The 17,235-nt window shown below is 37.4% G+C and overlaps 1 protein-coding gene across 1 annotated transcript in view; it reads right to left on the bottom strand.

Moving 5' to 3' along the window:
* Positions 1-17,235, bottom strand: part of TYR (tyrosinase) — a 115,164-nt gene that overhangs the window by 9,618 nt on the left and 88,311 nt on the right. Inside the window, exon 4 of the mRNA XM_082340472.1 lies at positions 2,983-3,164. Coding sequence (XP_082196598.1) covers positions 2,983-3,164 — 182 coding nt within the window. The remainder of the gene's footprint in view (positions 1-2,982; positions 3,165-17,235) is intronic.

The raw sequence follows: 17,235 nt of genomic DNA, 5'->3' as shown, positions 1-17,235 counted from the left end.
AGGACATGGAAGCAACCTAGGTGTCCATCGATGGATGAATGGATAAAGAAGATGTGGCACATGTATACAGTGGAATATTACTCAGCCATAAAAAGAAATGAAATTGAGTTATTTGTAGTGAGGTGGATGGACCTAGAGACTGCCATACAGAGTTAAGTAAGTCAGAAAGAGAAAAATAAATACTGTATGCTAACACATATATATGGAATCTTAAAAAACAAAAAAGGTTCTGAAGAACCTAGGGCAGGACAAGAATAAAGATGCAGATGTAGAGAATGGACTTGAGGACGCGGGGAGGGGGAAGGGTAGGCTGTGATGAAGTGAGAGAGTGGCATGGACTTATATATACTACCAAATGTAAAATAGATAGCTGGTGGGAAGCAGCCACATAGCACAGGGAGATCAGCTCGGTGCTTTGTGACCACCCAGAGGGGTGGGATAGGGAGGGTGGGAGGGAGACACAAGAGGGAGGGGATATGGTGATATATGTATATGTATAGCTGATTCACTTTGTCATAAAGCAGAAACTAACACACCATTGTAAAGCAATTATACTCCAATAAAGATGTTAAAAAAAATTTTTTTTAATTTAAAAATGACCTGAGTATTAAGAGGTGTGACATTTTTCTAGCAAGCTTTACTTACATGTATTTGTTAAGAGACACCATCCTACATGATAAATATCACTTGCATTCAAGTTAATTCATTGGTTTAGCCCCATACCAGATACCATTTGGAGAAGACTGGAGAAGCTTGCAAGGTATCAGTTCTGATTTTGTAGGGCTCACAGCCAAGGTAGAGGGGGGAAAGATTCACATGTAGAAAAATTACCATGTAACTCTAATAAAGGAGTGATTAAACATGACTACATATATAAATACAATGATTTCATATCTGAGAGTGTGACAAATGGATATGGATCAGAATTTAGCCAGAGAGAATAGTGTAATAAAAGCATGAGCCTGTGAAAGAGTCTGTTATGTTCTGAAAATGGAAATTATAAAATCCTGGTGGTGAATCTTTGAAAAACCATTACCAATATTCTCCTTCCTTTATGCGCTGTGGGTGTTTTCAGAAGGAGGGAAAAACACGTTACTTGAGACTGCCCCTATTTTTGACTCACTGGGAGCCCCTCCACTTACCATACCTCCACCCTCTGCAAAATCCTCTGTTCTTAGTGATCTCCAGGTTTTCAAAGAACTCATCTCCTCTACCAACCATTTTAGTATTCCTTCCACTGGCTATGGTCTTCAGATAAAGCAAAACAGGTATCGAACCCAAATCTGTCCAACTAATGGTTCCCCAAGGGGCAGGAAAAGGTTGATAAAATACAGTTTCTCCTGTTGGCCTTAAAATGTGGTTCTGCTATGCCACATACTAGCTAGATGGCCCAGGACAAGTTATTTATATTCTTTAAGCCTCTGTTTTCTCATCTATGATCAGGAAAAAGAAATAATAGTGCCTACTTCACGGGGTAATTATGAAAATTAAAGGAAATAATGCACACAGCATACCCAGAAGAGTTCCTGGCACATGAAAAGATCCATAATATATTAGCTATTATGAAATAACTCAATTTATCTCCTCAGTGTAATTTTTCATTGCTCCTACTACTCAAATAGGAGAATTTAGCATCTCAGAAATACATAGTACACTTTACACCTCTATCTTTGTTATTCTATTAGTTTAGAATATTCCCTACCCTTTTCTATCTGCTACCTGCCTGCTCATCCTTCAAGGCCTTGTCTTGTCTTTTGAGGTTGAACTACTCTGAAGTCATTGCTTTCTCCTCTGTGCTCTTATAAGATTCGGTTTATGACTCCTTTATTGCACTTAACACAGCCTGATGTTTCACACTTTTTTGCACAACTGTCTGACTTCCATACTGAATTTAACGCTCCTTGAGGTCTGGAGGTATGTCATTCATTTATGTGTCACTAAAGTTTAACAAGAGGTAGGAAATTGGTAAATGTCATTCATGTGTTCATTTTATTTTACTAATCTGTTTATGTTTCCATGAATTATCAGTGAATATAATGAAACATCAGTGCTTGTCGAATACCTCGTATCCACAAGCTCTGTGTTGTTTAACCATTTTTTTAGCTGTTGACCATCTTGTGTTGCAGGGGAGAGGACCCTGTAGTGTTGAAATCTGGCTCTTCCACATACTGGTGTTTGCTATTGGGAAAGTCATTTAAATTATTTTAGCATCAGTGTCCTTACCTCATTCTAGGGGTAATAATACTTCCCCTAATATATGGTTGATTAATAATGCACGTATGGTATGTAGCAGGCTCACAGGTAGGGGGAGACATTATTACCTGTTCCATATTTATCAAAAAGATACTGACATACTACTACTAAGGAAGATTATTTAAAGCCTAGATCTAGTTACAATCCTAGACTTAATCATAGTCAGAGCAATTATTATTATAATAGTTATTATCATTATTATTATTACCTGTGTTTAATATCAAAATGTTCACAAATTTTCTTGGTAACCCTAGCAGGAAGTTCCCAAAGATGATTTCAAAACTGCTAGACGTTTAACTTGTGCTGACTGCCCTAGGCTCTTAATGCATTTAATTATCAAATATCTCTTTGAGGTATTCTATTCCCAATATTTTAGGTTAAGAAACTGAGATTCAGGGAACTGCAGTCAAATTTCCCAAGGTCACACAAAAGTCAGTTTATAGTGTCACGTCTCACACCCATTTTTTTTTTTCTGATTTTAATTTTAGTGCTCTTCCCATGGTTGCCATATGCAAAATGCTCTATATTAAGCAGAAAGGACAGAAATTTAAAGATTCTTGCAACTTGGTCCATGTAATAATAAATCAGTGATGAGTTAAGGCTCGTAATGCATTTTCCCAATTTAAATAATTTGGGGATAACATTGTAAAAACATAAGGTTTTGCACACTCTCAAAAGAAATTGGTCATACCAGACTCAGCAATTCACATGAAAGAAACTGAGCTTTACCTGAATCTTGTAGGTAGCTATAGTCATAACCCAGATCTCTGGATGAAATAAAGAAATCACCATTTCTGTAGAGAGGTATAAAAGGAACCATGTAGGATTCCCGGTTGTGCCCAATGGGTGCGTTGGCTTCTGGATAAACTTCTTGAAGAGGATGGTGTCTTCGAAGCCACTGTTCAAAAATACTGCAGAGGAAAGGATTATTCAATGTCAGAAACATATTGTTAGTAAAAGAAATATTTGGAATTCTTAAAGTAAAATAACAAGGCATATCTTAAAACCTAAAGCCGTGGAAAGATGCCAAATATAGTTTTCATGCTTTGAAGATATTTTGTAAGTCACCAGTTCATGCTGTCAGGCCCTGATGAAACTCATTCATTTGAGAGAAATATTAGAGGATAACTTTGAAAGAGAAATTTCTTAGAAGACAAATGAAACTTACATGACAAGTTTAGACCCTTCAGAATGCTGCAGAGCAAGTGTAATTATTGGTTGAGTGACAATTGAGACATAGTTGCACATTAAACATGTCTCTTATCTAAAAGAAAGTTCACCTAAAGAAAGAACATGCAAAACTAAATTGGAATCAGTACTAGAATTTGGCCATTTTTTGGTCAAGGTAGGGGACTTTCAATTATTTCAACCTCCTTGTTATGTTTGGTGCAGTGTATGTATAATGAATCTTGGTGGGAGAAAGAGCTCACCTTCCATGATAGAGGCTAAAAATACTTACTTGGAAACTTGTGGTTTCCAAACTTCCCTGGAAGCTAGAGTATGACCACATGATCAATACTCAGCCAATCAGACATAGCCATCCAAGACTTTGAAACAGGAGACACTGACACAAAGAAGCAAGGACAATGGAAAACCAACATCCTGTTTTTAAGGGCAGCGAGGCCAGAGGTATTAGTAAAGGTGTCCAGGGGTACCCTGTGTTCTAGAGCAGCGGTCCCCAAACTTTTTGGTACCGGGGATCGGTTTCGTGAAAGACAATTTTTCCATGGATGAGGTGGGGGGTGGAGAGGGCAGGGAGGATGGATGGTTCAAGCAGTAATGTGAGCCATGGGGAGCAATGCGGAGCTGCAGATGAAGCTTCTCTCGCTTGCCCGCCGCTCACCTCCTGCTGTGTGGCCCAGTTCCAACTGGGGGTTGGGGACCCCTGTTCTAGAGCATGGTTTTGGCAGATGATTGACTGCTGCCCTCCTTCCTCCCTTGTTCCCATCTGTTTCTCAACCTGCTTCTCCATGATCTCCTCACCTATCCAATATCCTTTCAGCAAATTTGTTTCCTGTTGAATCAGCCAGAGTGAGTTTCTGCTGCATGCAATTAAAAACTCTAACTGGAACAAAAGCTAAAAAACTATGGGATCAAAAAGGTCTAGTAAGAATGGAAGCAAAACTAAGCTACAGCAGAATTTATAGTGGATCATTAAAGGTGCGATAAAGAAAATGGCTTTGTGTTATCAGACCATATAACATAGAGGGAAGAACACTATATTTGGAGTCAGAGAACTCCCCTTGAGTCCTAGATCTGTGGTTTAAGAGCTGTATAAGTTGTATAAGCTCATAAGCAAATCACTGAACCACTTGAAGACTTAGCCTTCTCATCCTTAAAATGAAAGTAATAATATCTGTCCTGTTTCCAAATTATCCAATGTGATAATTTTTATGAAAGTGCTAGATATATAAGCTACTGTTGTTTAGCTCTAGAATTTAAGTTCAGAGATAAAAGGTTAGTGCATGGTCAAGAGGATGGGTCTAAAAAAGAAAGTGATAATACTTCAAGCAAACAAATAATTATTTTGAGAAAACATTTTGAAGTACAATAAAGAAGAGAACAAGGAAGTCAGATGGCAGCAGTGGTGATCACTTTTTCTGTGATGAAAAGCAATTCTATTTGCTTAGAGAATCTGGACTTCAAATACTAGTTGTGGTCAAAGTTGTTTTTAATTGTGAATTAACTGAGAGATCAGCAAGCTGCTGATAAACACTGAAAATCTGGTCCATGAATACCAAATGGTTCCTAAATAGCTCAATTCTTAAATATGTTTACTGAGTACTTGCTATATGTTAAGTTTTGGAGAAATTTGAACCTGTGCAAAAACCTGAATTCTGTGGGTTGTGACAAAGGAAACTTGTAAAAGGTCTTAACCTGTTTAATTTTCCTTTTATTCATCTGCAAAATGGGAGTAGTATTTATGTCTTGAAGGTATTGTAAGGATTAATTAAGCAACCTAAATGTCCTTTGACAGATGAATAGATAAAGAAGATATTGTATGTATATACAGTGGAATATTATTTAGCCATAAAAAGAACAAAATAATGCCATTTGCAGCAACATGGATGGACCTAGAGATTATCATATTAAGTGAAGTAAGTCAGACAACAAATATAATATGATATCACTTACATGTGGAATCTAAAACACAACACAAATGAACTTATTTATAAAACAGAAATAGACTCAGAGACATAGAAAAAAACTTGTGGTTACCAAAGGGAAAGGGAGGGGAGGGATAAAATAGGAATTTGGGATTAACAGATATACACTACTATATGTCAAAGAGATAAACAACAAGGACCTACTGTATAGCACAGGGGACTATATTCAATGTCTTGTAATAACCTATAATAGAAAAAAATCTGAAAATAATATGTATATATGTATGTATATACGTATATGTGTATAAGCGAATCGCTTTACCCGGAAACATTGTAAATAAAAAAATTAAAAACTGATTAATTAAAATAACATAAGTAAGATATATGGTTAAGTGTTGGACAGATGGTAAATAGAAGCCATCCTCATCCCCATAGCATTTCTTCCTCTTTTTCCTTCTACTCATGATTCTTGTTATACTGGAAGAACTCTACAATTGGTGAGAGACATGAGACATGCATAGAAATGCCAAAGCCATGTATATTTGAGTTGGTTCTTCAAAAATGGTTATTATTCTTTAAGCAGAAATGGGGAAACAGAGGATTCAAGAAGATTGTTTTTTCTGTGTGTACCTCCATTTCCTCAACTGAAGAAATTAGGAACTGGCTTAAGTCTATTCAAGTCCTATAATTTTATGAATTATTCTTTTTATTTTAACATCTACAGTTTTCTTCTTTTCATGAAAGCATTACTTGTTCATTACATACAATTCAGAAAATATAAACAAGCAAAAAGGAGAAAAGAAAAAAATCATATGTACTTGCTCCATATTTTTGTTGCAGTTTTTAAAATATACAAGTATAACATTAAATATGTATTTTAATAAAAGAGAATTTTATTATAGACAATATTTTATAAGACATTTTATTTGTGCTAAACAATGTTTAAATGATATTTAAACATGCTTAAACAATGTTCACCAGTTTTCAAGTGGTAAACCTATTTTTTAATGAGAAGGAGACCCTCTGATAATTAATCTCTTCCCCATCCCTATTAAACTTTGACTGACTTAGAAACAGCCTAATATACAATGAGCTACTAGATAAGAGCTTGATGCAAACATTGTGCGTTTTGTTAATTGAGAAAAATTACCCCTATAGTTCAATTTATAAATAATCTTATTTCTGCCAAGAAGTAAAAATTCTTTACCTAGGTAGAACAAGGACATCAATTCTCAGCACCAAAAGATGTAATGGATGAAACCATTAATGTGCTTACCCACCTTACCAACCTTTTAAAATGAGGTATTAATCTTGCTTAAATTCTTCATCAGTGGGTCTCATCTTCAGTGAATTTCATCAAACCATGTCTAGAATGGCTCACATCGGAATACTAATGTTTAACGTGGATAATCACACTGACATTTTGGGAAAAAAATTATCTTCTTACCAAAGATTCATTTAAACTGTATTTAGATGGTTTTCTAGAAGTCTGAGCAACAATGAAATGCACAACAGAGGATTTAGGAAAAGGTTAAGATGATCACAGATGGAAACAAGAAGGGATGTGTTTTATGTATGAAAGTAACATGGACGTCTGGTCACACCCATCCTTACAACAAGACAAAGCTGGACAAGTAGAAAATCAACAACTTTTCTTGGACCCATGAGAGAACTGGGCAAACTGCTTCCCCCAAAACTGTAGAGATATTCTCTACAGTTTTGGGGGAAGCAGTTTGCCAGAGGAACTGCTACCAGAGGAACTCAACTGAAATTTGCTAACCAAGAGGAGAAACAGCTAGATCCATAAACTTAAACACTTTGATGAATGGCTGGAGGTTGAGTACGGACAACTTGCGATGTGAGAAACTCCTGGGAGCCATGGTCTTAGGGGGATATTCCCACACATTTGGAGGTTTTACCTCCAAGAACTCTGCCAGATTTTCACAATGAAGACCTGAGAAAGATCCTCTCCTGGCTCTGTAGGGGGAGGGAGAGAGTGACCATTGTGAAATATGCCCAGAGTTTACCTCTCTCATCTTCCTCCTCAAAACATGTAATTTCAGTCTGCAAGAGAAAAACATCAGACAAATTCGAATAGAGGGGCATTCTATTAAATACCTGAGCAGTACTCCTCAAAACTGTCAAGGTCATCAAAAACAAGGAAAGTTTGAAAAATTGCCCCAGCCAAGAAGGAGCCTAAGGATACATGATAGCTAAATGTAATATGACATCCTGGATGGGATCTTGAAACACAAAAAGATATTAGATAGCAACGAAGTAATCTTAAAGTATAGATTGTGGTTAATAATAATGTATCAATATTGTTTCATTAATTGTGACAAACCTTCCATACTGAAGTAAATTGTTAAGAATAGGGGAAACTGGATGTGGGGTATATGCAAACTCTGCAACATTTATGTAAATAAAAAATTATTCTTAAAGTTTCTTTTTAAAAACAGAACAACTAACAAAGAAGCCTAACGTAGTTGGATATTAGGGAACTGATTTGATTTAGTACATTCACTGCTACAGTAAAAAATGCACAAATACTAGAGAATTCTTTTTCATTCATTTATTCAACCATTTCATAAATAGTTAAATACACATATTATGAGCACCTATAATAAACTGGTTCTCTGCTAGGTATTGATGTATTTCTCTGTCCTTGTGGTACTTAGATCTATTGATGGAGATAGATACTAACCAGTAATTTCAGAAATGCATCTGTAATTACAGACGGGCAAATACTATAGGAGGAAGCAACATGGTAATACAATTTAGTGAGGAGGCCTCATTGATTCTGCAGCATTTGGGAAAGTCTTTAATGGTGTTGAAGGAGTATTTACAGAAGTGGTATAAGAGTGTTTCTGAAAAAATAATAGAATTTGCAAGGGCCTTTGATGGGAGGTCAGATTCTCTCATCTGTCTCACTACTCCCATAGCTTCACTTATTATGTACAGGCTGATGGCTTCTCAACTTATAGTTAGAGTAAATCTTGCTCTGAAATCTCGGTCCAAATACCCAGCTGCCTAAGTGGCACCCCATTGAAATGCCTCAAAAGCATCTTCAAGCACAGCACACAGTATCTTCAAAAATCATGATATTAACATCCCTTCCTCATGCTACATTTCTCCACTGATCTATGTCTTTGGAATAAAAATATCTGTCCAGCCAGAAAATGTAAAAAAATGACTGATGTATCTATGGAGAGAACAGTTTGAGATGAAGCTAGAGAGGAAATGGGGGCCAAATCAAGAACGGCAGTTGAGAACATGTGAGAAATATTTTTAATTTTTCCTAAGAGCAATAGGAAGTCACTGTTTATATCTGTGATGGCAAGAGATAACATGAACAGATAACTTTTTTAAAGAGTACACACATTGCACTACGGAGAAGGGACTGAAGGACAGTCAGAATTGATGTGCAGGGAACAAGGGATGAAGAAATCAGCGAAAAAATTTTATCCAGGTAAAAAGATGATGTGTGGCTAGCCAAGTAGTACAGCTCAGTGGTGAGATGTCACAGAAGACGCCACATGTTCTGGTTAAAGTGGAATAATAATAATAATAACAGAAAAAAGGAAACAGTGAACAAAGTTGGTAAGGTGCTTAAGGTAGATGAGAACCCAGATCTTCTGGCTGATGCACCTGGGCTTCTTCCTCTGACACTGCAGTTGTCCCTGCCTGTGATTCTGTTTTCTCCTTCCTTAGTCTCCCTGAGTGGGTCCTGAATACTTCTGTTACTCTCTGACTAAGCCTTGTATCTGAGGGAAGGGTTTGTCAACAGGGCTGGAAAGGTACAGAAAAACAGATGCTAGAATATCAATTAAACACTCCACTTACTTCAGAAATTATCTCACATCATCCTGTTTTCTTTCACTGTGGGAGGAACAAATCCAAACTGAGGCAGAGACATTGTTTTCAGAGCAGGCACAAGTACGTTGGAGACTATCAGTGCTACCAACTAGCTGAGAAACCACATCTTTTTTATCTTCCTTTTCTCTGTGCAGAGCACATAGTTGCAATATTTACATGATAATTGGTGCTACTCTTTTGAGTTAATAATCTAACCCAGGAGAATGTGTTCATAATAAAGCAATTTCTGTAACGCAACCTCTTGATATATCTTGCTTATTGATTTAAGTCTCAGCAAATCAAGGAGGTAACTATTTTATTGATCCCATTTTACAGAAGAGAATATTGAGTCAAAGAGCTGAAAGTTTGCCAATGCTCACTCAACTAGAATGCAGTAGAAAATCTGGCATTTCATATCAGATTCCTGTGAGTTTTACCATTATACCCAGCTTGCAGAGCTAGGGCCAGAGCCCAGGTGTTCTATTCCAAGTTAAATACTCTTCCACTAATAAGCAAAACGTTAGCAATTAGTACTTAAAGCAGAAAGATGGACAAAGCATTAATGTTTTTCTCCAAGCATTTTAGAGTCATGCACATAAGTGGGAACTAGGCATCCTTTGTCATTTTACTTTACCTGAGAAATGAACATTTGATTATAAAACCTCTCAAGTGCAGAGAAGAGATAAATGCAGAGTTATGAAATATTAACATCGCTAGCCTAAAGACTTGTGATTTTTCTTTCTGGAACTGAAACCCTTTTTACTTCCCTCCAGAGGCCATGAGGACCCATAGACCAGCACAAGCTTAGTAGGTAACAAGTGGCAACAGAGAAGGGGACCAAAGAGAATGGCCTCTACATGGGATTCTGGGTCTAGGCCTTGACCTACGCATGAGGACCAGCTTAGAATTCCTCCTGAGGGAGGCCAGTGAGCACGCATGAAGTGACACTGAAAGTGCTGAGTCTTATCTAGGCAGCTGACATTCACAGCAGGCACGTGGGAGAGAGAGGAGCTGAGGGAAGAGGTATAGTACATGCTGTGAACATAGGACAGCCCTGCAGGATATGCAGACAAAAGGGCAAAATCCACCTTCAACCTGTTATAAGCAAAGGTTTAATAACGAGTCCTAATTTTTGCCCTGGGATTTGAGGGCACAAAAAGAAGCCAGAAACATAGAACTTCTTCTTGAGAAACCTGGATAAATTTCTGGTATTGGTTTGTGAAGGGTGAGAGGATAATCCGTGTGAGCCTCAGTTTATTCATCTGCAAAATGTGGATAATAACAAACTTCAAAGTGTCATGAGATATAACTGAGATTAAGTGTACAATACACCCAGGACAGTGCCAACACACAGTAAGCACCCAACAGTGGTTAACTGTTGCTGTTATTCTTGCACACATCAGAAACCATCATTTCTGCAGTTTAATACGAGGAGCCCACTTTAATTCCCTTAGAGCAGAGGTTTTAGATTTCTGCTCCGTGGGAATTTTGGTGTACCACAAGCAGGATGGAGGTATCTTAACAAATAAATATGTCAATGAATTCTATTTCTCATTTTTAAAGAAATTATATAAACAGAGAGTGAATAAATTGTAGAGGTTAGCCTCATAGATTCTGAAGCTAGATTGCTTGGATTCAAATTTTGGTTGTGATACTCAGTAGCTGTGCAAACTTGGGCAAACTACTTAACCTTTTTGTGCTTCAGTTTCCTTATCAGTAAAATGGCAATTATAATCTGGGTTGAATTATGTCCCCCCCCCAAAGTTCATATGTTGAAGTTCTCAGAAATCGATTTGTATTCGGAGATAGGGTCTTTAAAGAGTTAATTAAGTTAAAATGAGATCCTTGGGGTGGGTTCTAATCCAATATGACTGGTGCCCTTATAAGAAGAAGAAATTTTGACACAGGCAGGTACAGAGGGAAGACCCTGTAAAGACACAGGAAGAAGAGGGTCATGAAGAAATCATGGAGAGAGGCCTCAAAAGGCACCAACTCTGCCCACACCCACCTTGATCTTGAATTTCAAGCCTTCAGGATTGCAAGAAAATTTCTGTTGTTTAAGCCACCTAGTCTCTGGTACTATGTCATGGTAGCCCTAGAAGACTAATACATAATTGTACTTATCTGAAGGGATTCTTGTAAGTATTAAGTGAATTAATATATGTAAAACCATTTAGAATAATGTATAGAATAAAATACAGAATACTGTTATTAATATTGATATTAAAATGTTACTTCCTTTGTTTTTGAGTTTTTCTTCCTTAGGATTTCCTTAAACTTTTATTCTCTACTACATTGTTTTTGCTTCTTCAAGGCTTAGGTCAAATGCTACCTCCATGAAAACACCAATCAGATTTACTGTTTCCCTCCTTTGATCATTACGTTTGTCATGCTGTATTGCAATTATTTGATTATGTGTCATTCTCCAACAGTATATGGGGAACCTATTGAGAACAATGATGTTGTCTTATTGATCACTGCAAACCAAATGTCCATCACAGTGCTTACTCACTAACGATAGGGCTAGATTCGGGTAGTTCAAAAATATGTAAAATTTATGAGAATTGTATAGTCTCCTTGGGAGAGAGCCCACATTTTTATCAACTTCTCAGAGGGAATGTGAATTAAATATTAAAGAATCATTTACTTAGCAGTTAGCTATTAGAACTGAGAGAAGGAGAAATCCAAGAGATGCTGATGATTTTGAGTTGGATATATCTATAGGTGGTGTTACTCTCTGACCCACACCAGTTAGCACAGTGTCTGGCATATATTAATAATAAGCATTTTGCCAGGAGCTGGAAATACAAAATTGTATGAAGACTTGTCCCAGTCCTCAAGAGAGTTGCGGTCTGGTCAATCACACAGCACAGTATAGTGTGAGTGCCATGGGAGAAGCAGAGGCATTAATGACTTGCATCTTGGTAGAACCGAGAAAGAGGGAGAGAGGAGATAGCATCTGATTAGGTAGGGGATGGGCAGTGTATCACTCAGAGTTCTTCAGGAAAACAGAACCAACAGGATGTGTGTGTGGTGTGTGTGTGTGTGTGTGTGTGTGTGTGAGATTGTGTTTACAGATTAAGGGAGAGAAAGAAAAAAAAAAACAGACAGAGAGAGAAAGGCACAGAGAGAAACAGAGAAAGAGACAGAGAGAGGCTCAAACATTTGTGGCAACTTGGCAAGTCAAAAATCTACAGGGTAGGTAGACAAGCAGGCTGGAAACCCAGGTAAGAGTTGCAGCTAAAGTCCAAAGGCAATCTGCTGGCAAAATTCCTTCTTACTTGGGGAGGTCAGTTTTTTCCTATTGAAGCCTTCAATGGATTGAATGAGGCCTACTCACATTATGGAGAATAATCTACTTTACTCAAAATCTACCAATTTAAATGTTAATATCATCTAAAAAATACCTTCATGGAAACATCTAGAATAATGTTTGATCAAATGGCTGGGTACAATGACCTAGTCAAGTCGACACATTAAAATTAACCATCGCAGGTGGTATCAGGTAAGGCCCTTCACCTTAAGTGACACTTGAACCTAAGTTTTGAAAAAACGAATAGCAGAAGTATGGGGAAAGTGATAGAAGGGAAAGAACAGGAATGTTCTAGGAAGCATGAAGAAACAGAGGTATGCTTTGGGGGTCTTGCAAGTGGTTCAGAAGGGCTGGAAGGAAGAATATATGTGGCTACATGTGGCTAAACCCATATACTGTTGGAGAATGACACATAATCAAATAATTGCAATACAGCATGACAAATGTAATGATCAAAGGAGGGAAACAGTAAATCTGATTGGTTTTCATGGAGGTAGCATTTGACCTAAGCCTTGAAGAAGCAAAAACAATGTAGTAGAGAATAAAAGTTTAAGGAAATCCTAAGGAAGAAAAACTCAAAAACAAAGGAAGTATCATTTTAATATCAATATTAATAACAGTATTCTGTATTTTATTCTATACATTATTCTAAATGGTTTTACATATATTAATTCACTTAACACTTACAAGAATCCCTTCAGATAAGTACAATTATGTATTAGTCTTCTAGGGCTACCATGACATAGTACCAGAGACTAGGTGGCTTAAACAACAGAAATTTTCTTGCAATCCTGAAGGCTTGAAATTCAAGATCAAGGTGGGTGTGGGCAGAGTTGGTGCCTTTTGAGGCCTCTCTCCATGATTTCTTCATGACCCTCTTCTTCCTGTGTCTTTACAGGGTCTTCCCTCTGTACCTGCCTGTGTCAAAATTTCTTCTTCTTATAAGGGCACCAGTCATATTGGATTAGAACCCACCCCAAGGATCTCATTTTAACTTAATTAACTCTTTAAAGACCCTATCTCCGAATACAAATCGATTTCTGAGAACTTCAACATATGAACTTTGGGGGGGGGACATAATTCAACCCATATTATAATTGTCAACAACAGCCAATTTGGGGTCTCAAAGGAAGTAGCCAGGTAATAGTTATATGACCTACTTGTGCCAAGACCACTGGAAAAACTTGGAGACTTTCTCTGGGTTTGAAATAACAGTGTCCCAATAATTCCTTTTCTTCATGTTCCTGGCTAATGATAGAACTCATTTAAGTAATATTTGGAAATTTTTACTGAAAAACAACACTTTTAAAAGAAATGGATACTTTAAGAGCATAAATTGTCAGGAATGAGTAGCTGCAAATGAAAAGCCAGTTATACAGCTAAGTAATTCAACCTCGATTGACTATAATTCCAAATATATACTTTACAACTTCTTAGCTTAGTTGAGGAAAGGGCAAACAGGTCTTTGGGGAACGGGTAAGGGAGCAAAAACCAGATTGAAACTACTTAAGCTAGTGATGAAACTTGAAAGAACTTAGTGTACAAAACCAAAATATCAATGATAATGAACCGAAAAGAACCAATGAACTAGAAGTCTAAGAAAGAAAGGCAGTTTCAGAAGTTATTTTTTCTTTTCCCATACTTAACGGGTATCATTAAGTGGCCAGGCACCCTACTAGGAACTATTTTGAGAGAGGATTAAAAGCAAGCTATAGTGCTTCCCATGCAATCATAAGGTGCACCCAGGATTGAGAGCCACAACATTAGGCAGAAATTGACTCAAATCAAATGAGCCAGGCTGCACTCACAGACCACAGCTAGTCAGAGTGAATTTGTGAAAAGGTATCTTAAAGGGCCAGCCCTCCCAGATGAGGTTCAGTGTATCTGGGAGGCAGACTATTCATTTGGTTCTCAGTAGATGTTACTGACTGACCTTCAAATTCTCAGTGTTCTTACCTGTGAAGTGATGATAAGAAAGCTTACCTTGTTCCTTTCACTATGTTACCCATTTAATGATTGCATTAAATATTCCATCTTGAACCCACTACATGTCAAGCTCCAAGGATGGATAAGAATGGTTCCTACCCTCATGGATCTCACTCCATGTCATGATAAAGACATACATACAATTTCAAAGCAAGGTAAACAATGCTCTTGGGGGCTTGTGTTTAAAACCTATGGGATTACAGCAGAAGCAGTTAAGTGTTGGAGTCAAGGAAATCTTCACAGCAGGGATGGTCTTTAAACTGGGTGAGTAGATTATGAAGAAGGCATTGCACTCAAAGCACAGACCCACGGGGAGCCTAGGCACTGATGCAACTGACAAATGAAAGTGGCTTGGTGTGTCGGAATGGAATGTAGATTAGTGAAGGATCAGTAGGAAGTGAGACCAGGAAGGTGAGAAGGGTCAGATTGTGAAAGATCATCTCTCCACCGAGGAGATGGAGGGTTGTGGGGACGAGGAGGTAGTTTGAACTTGATCCTCCGAGTTAATTTGCCATCTAAGTACGTTAGATAAGGAGTGACCGTGATTGGATTTCAATTGTAGAAATACAATTATAGTGGATATGTATATTAAAATAAATAATAATAAATCAACATCTATTACTTCCATCTGTTGGAGATCACAGTGTATCAACATCTATTACTTCCATCTGTTGGAGATCACAGTGTATCAGTGGACCAATAGTGAAACATATGCAGACAGTTATTACTTTTCTCCAGATAGCTATGGTGCCTCTCTTCCATTCAAAATTTCTCTTCCTTTAGTTCAGAATTTTCCATCACTTCCTACTATTCATCATTAGAGTGATGCTTTTGAGGTTCATAAAACGATGAAAAACAGCTAATCAATTCAGTAACGATTCCCATTTATTAGGTAGCTATGTATCTGGTACTAGGCTGGAGATTTTGACATATATCATCATATTATTTCTCCACCAGTACTGCATGAAAGGTATTAGTAATAGTAGCAGTAGTGAGAGTTAGCTTATATAACACTCACTATATGTCAGGTACCATTCTTAGTACTCCTATATAGGAACTCATTTAATCCTCAGAATAATTCTATGAGGAATGTTCTGTTGTTATCCCTATTTCACAGATGAGAAAACTGAAGCACAAAATGGTTATGATACTTGCCCAAGGTTACACAGCTAATAAGTGGCAGGATTCAAAACCAGGCAGTCTAATCTCAGTACCTGCTCTTAGCCTTAGCAAAGTATGGCCTCATGATGGTATTCACATTAAAACACACAAAAAACAAGCAACCAAAATGCAGGAATTTAAATAACTTTCTACAGTTCATGTAGTTAATAAATGTAGCAGCAGGAATCAGACTCAGATTTGCTGCACTCAGTGCTTTGCATAAGTGCTTCCAATTGTGTGTTTTGCAAACAAACACACACACACACACACACAGAGGAAACCTGTGTGACTTGCACATTTTCCAATTTAGTCAGGAAAAGAAAAAGAATGTTGGAAAAGAGCTTTTGAGTGGAAAAACCTGTGGCATTATGTATTAGAAATGAAAGCTCAATCTGTTCACTGCTATATTCATAAAACCTAGAATAGCACCTGTATACAGTTGGTACTCAATAAAGAGTTGATAAGTAACTATCCCAGAAGGATTCTAGAATCTGTCCCCTGGGGACAAGGAGAATATATATTATACATATTCAGTGAATAGTTATTGAGTATCTCCCCGTGCAGGCAAGTACAGGCAGTATATACTGTAAAATGGGAGATAAAAGTTGCAAAAGGCAGAGCCCTTCCTATAAGCAATGTTTAGGGAGGATTTATACCACTTATATATATTTTTTGTATCTTTACTTTAGCCAAGGCGCTAGGACCTGTATCTGACGGGGAAAGGCGTTTTTAGGTGTTTTAGAGTAAAAGTCATCATTCATGGTAATAACAGTAAGTTCAAGGTGGGCATAATTAGTATAAATACAACTTCACTGACCCAACAGTCCTATCATGAGCACCAGACAATACTCTGTGGTTTCCAACATCCTCTGTAAATTATGCTTTTAATACCATATCTTTTTGCCGTAAGCATCACCTCTCAATATGATGTTAGCAGCTTTACTGCTTTCCCCCAACCATGATAGGATTCCCCTGATTCTGACGGTTACAGTGGAAAGTCCTTCATACTTCTATTACCTGTACAGATGGAGAACTCCTTTATTTGGAATGATAACTCTTTCGACAAAAGGATATTACTACCATTTTGGCATATTGCCCTTCAGACACAGCTCCTACATTTTCAGCCTCTCAAGGAATTGGTATTGGTTTGATGGGAACTCAGAGAAGTTATGGAATTATTCCTTCACCTAACAGCCTACATCACAACCTAGAGATACCTGCATCCACAGTTACACAAAAGCTATAATTCCATTAATCAACTTTATTCCCCTTGCTGGCTTTAAGAGTCCCTATTAATAGAAATCACTAAGAACTTCATTCTTCATCTTGGATCACTAATAGGACATTTGTCAATTTATCAGTACCCATACCTGGCCTGCATATCTCCTGGTCTCCATCTCTTTCCCAGAACATATGATGAGAAAAATGAATAGGTTACTTTGGTACATATGGATTAAAAAAACGAGTAGTGAGGACAGTGAACAGATGGGAACAAAATAGCAAAAATCTATGGGTGGCAGCCTAAGGTGTTTGCATTTATTCCATATGTAATGAGAGTCT

This window comes from Balaenoptera borealis (assembly GCF_965194805.1).
Source record: "Balaenoptera borealis genome assembly, chromosome: 11".
Taxonomy (NCBI): domain Eukaryota; kingdom Metazoa; phylum Chordata; class Mammalia; order Artiodactyla; family Balaenopteridae; genus Balaenoptera; species Balaenoptera borealis.
The sequence above is the reverse complement of the archived record's forward strand: the minus strand, read 5'-3'. Positions and strand labels throughout refer to the sequence as shown.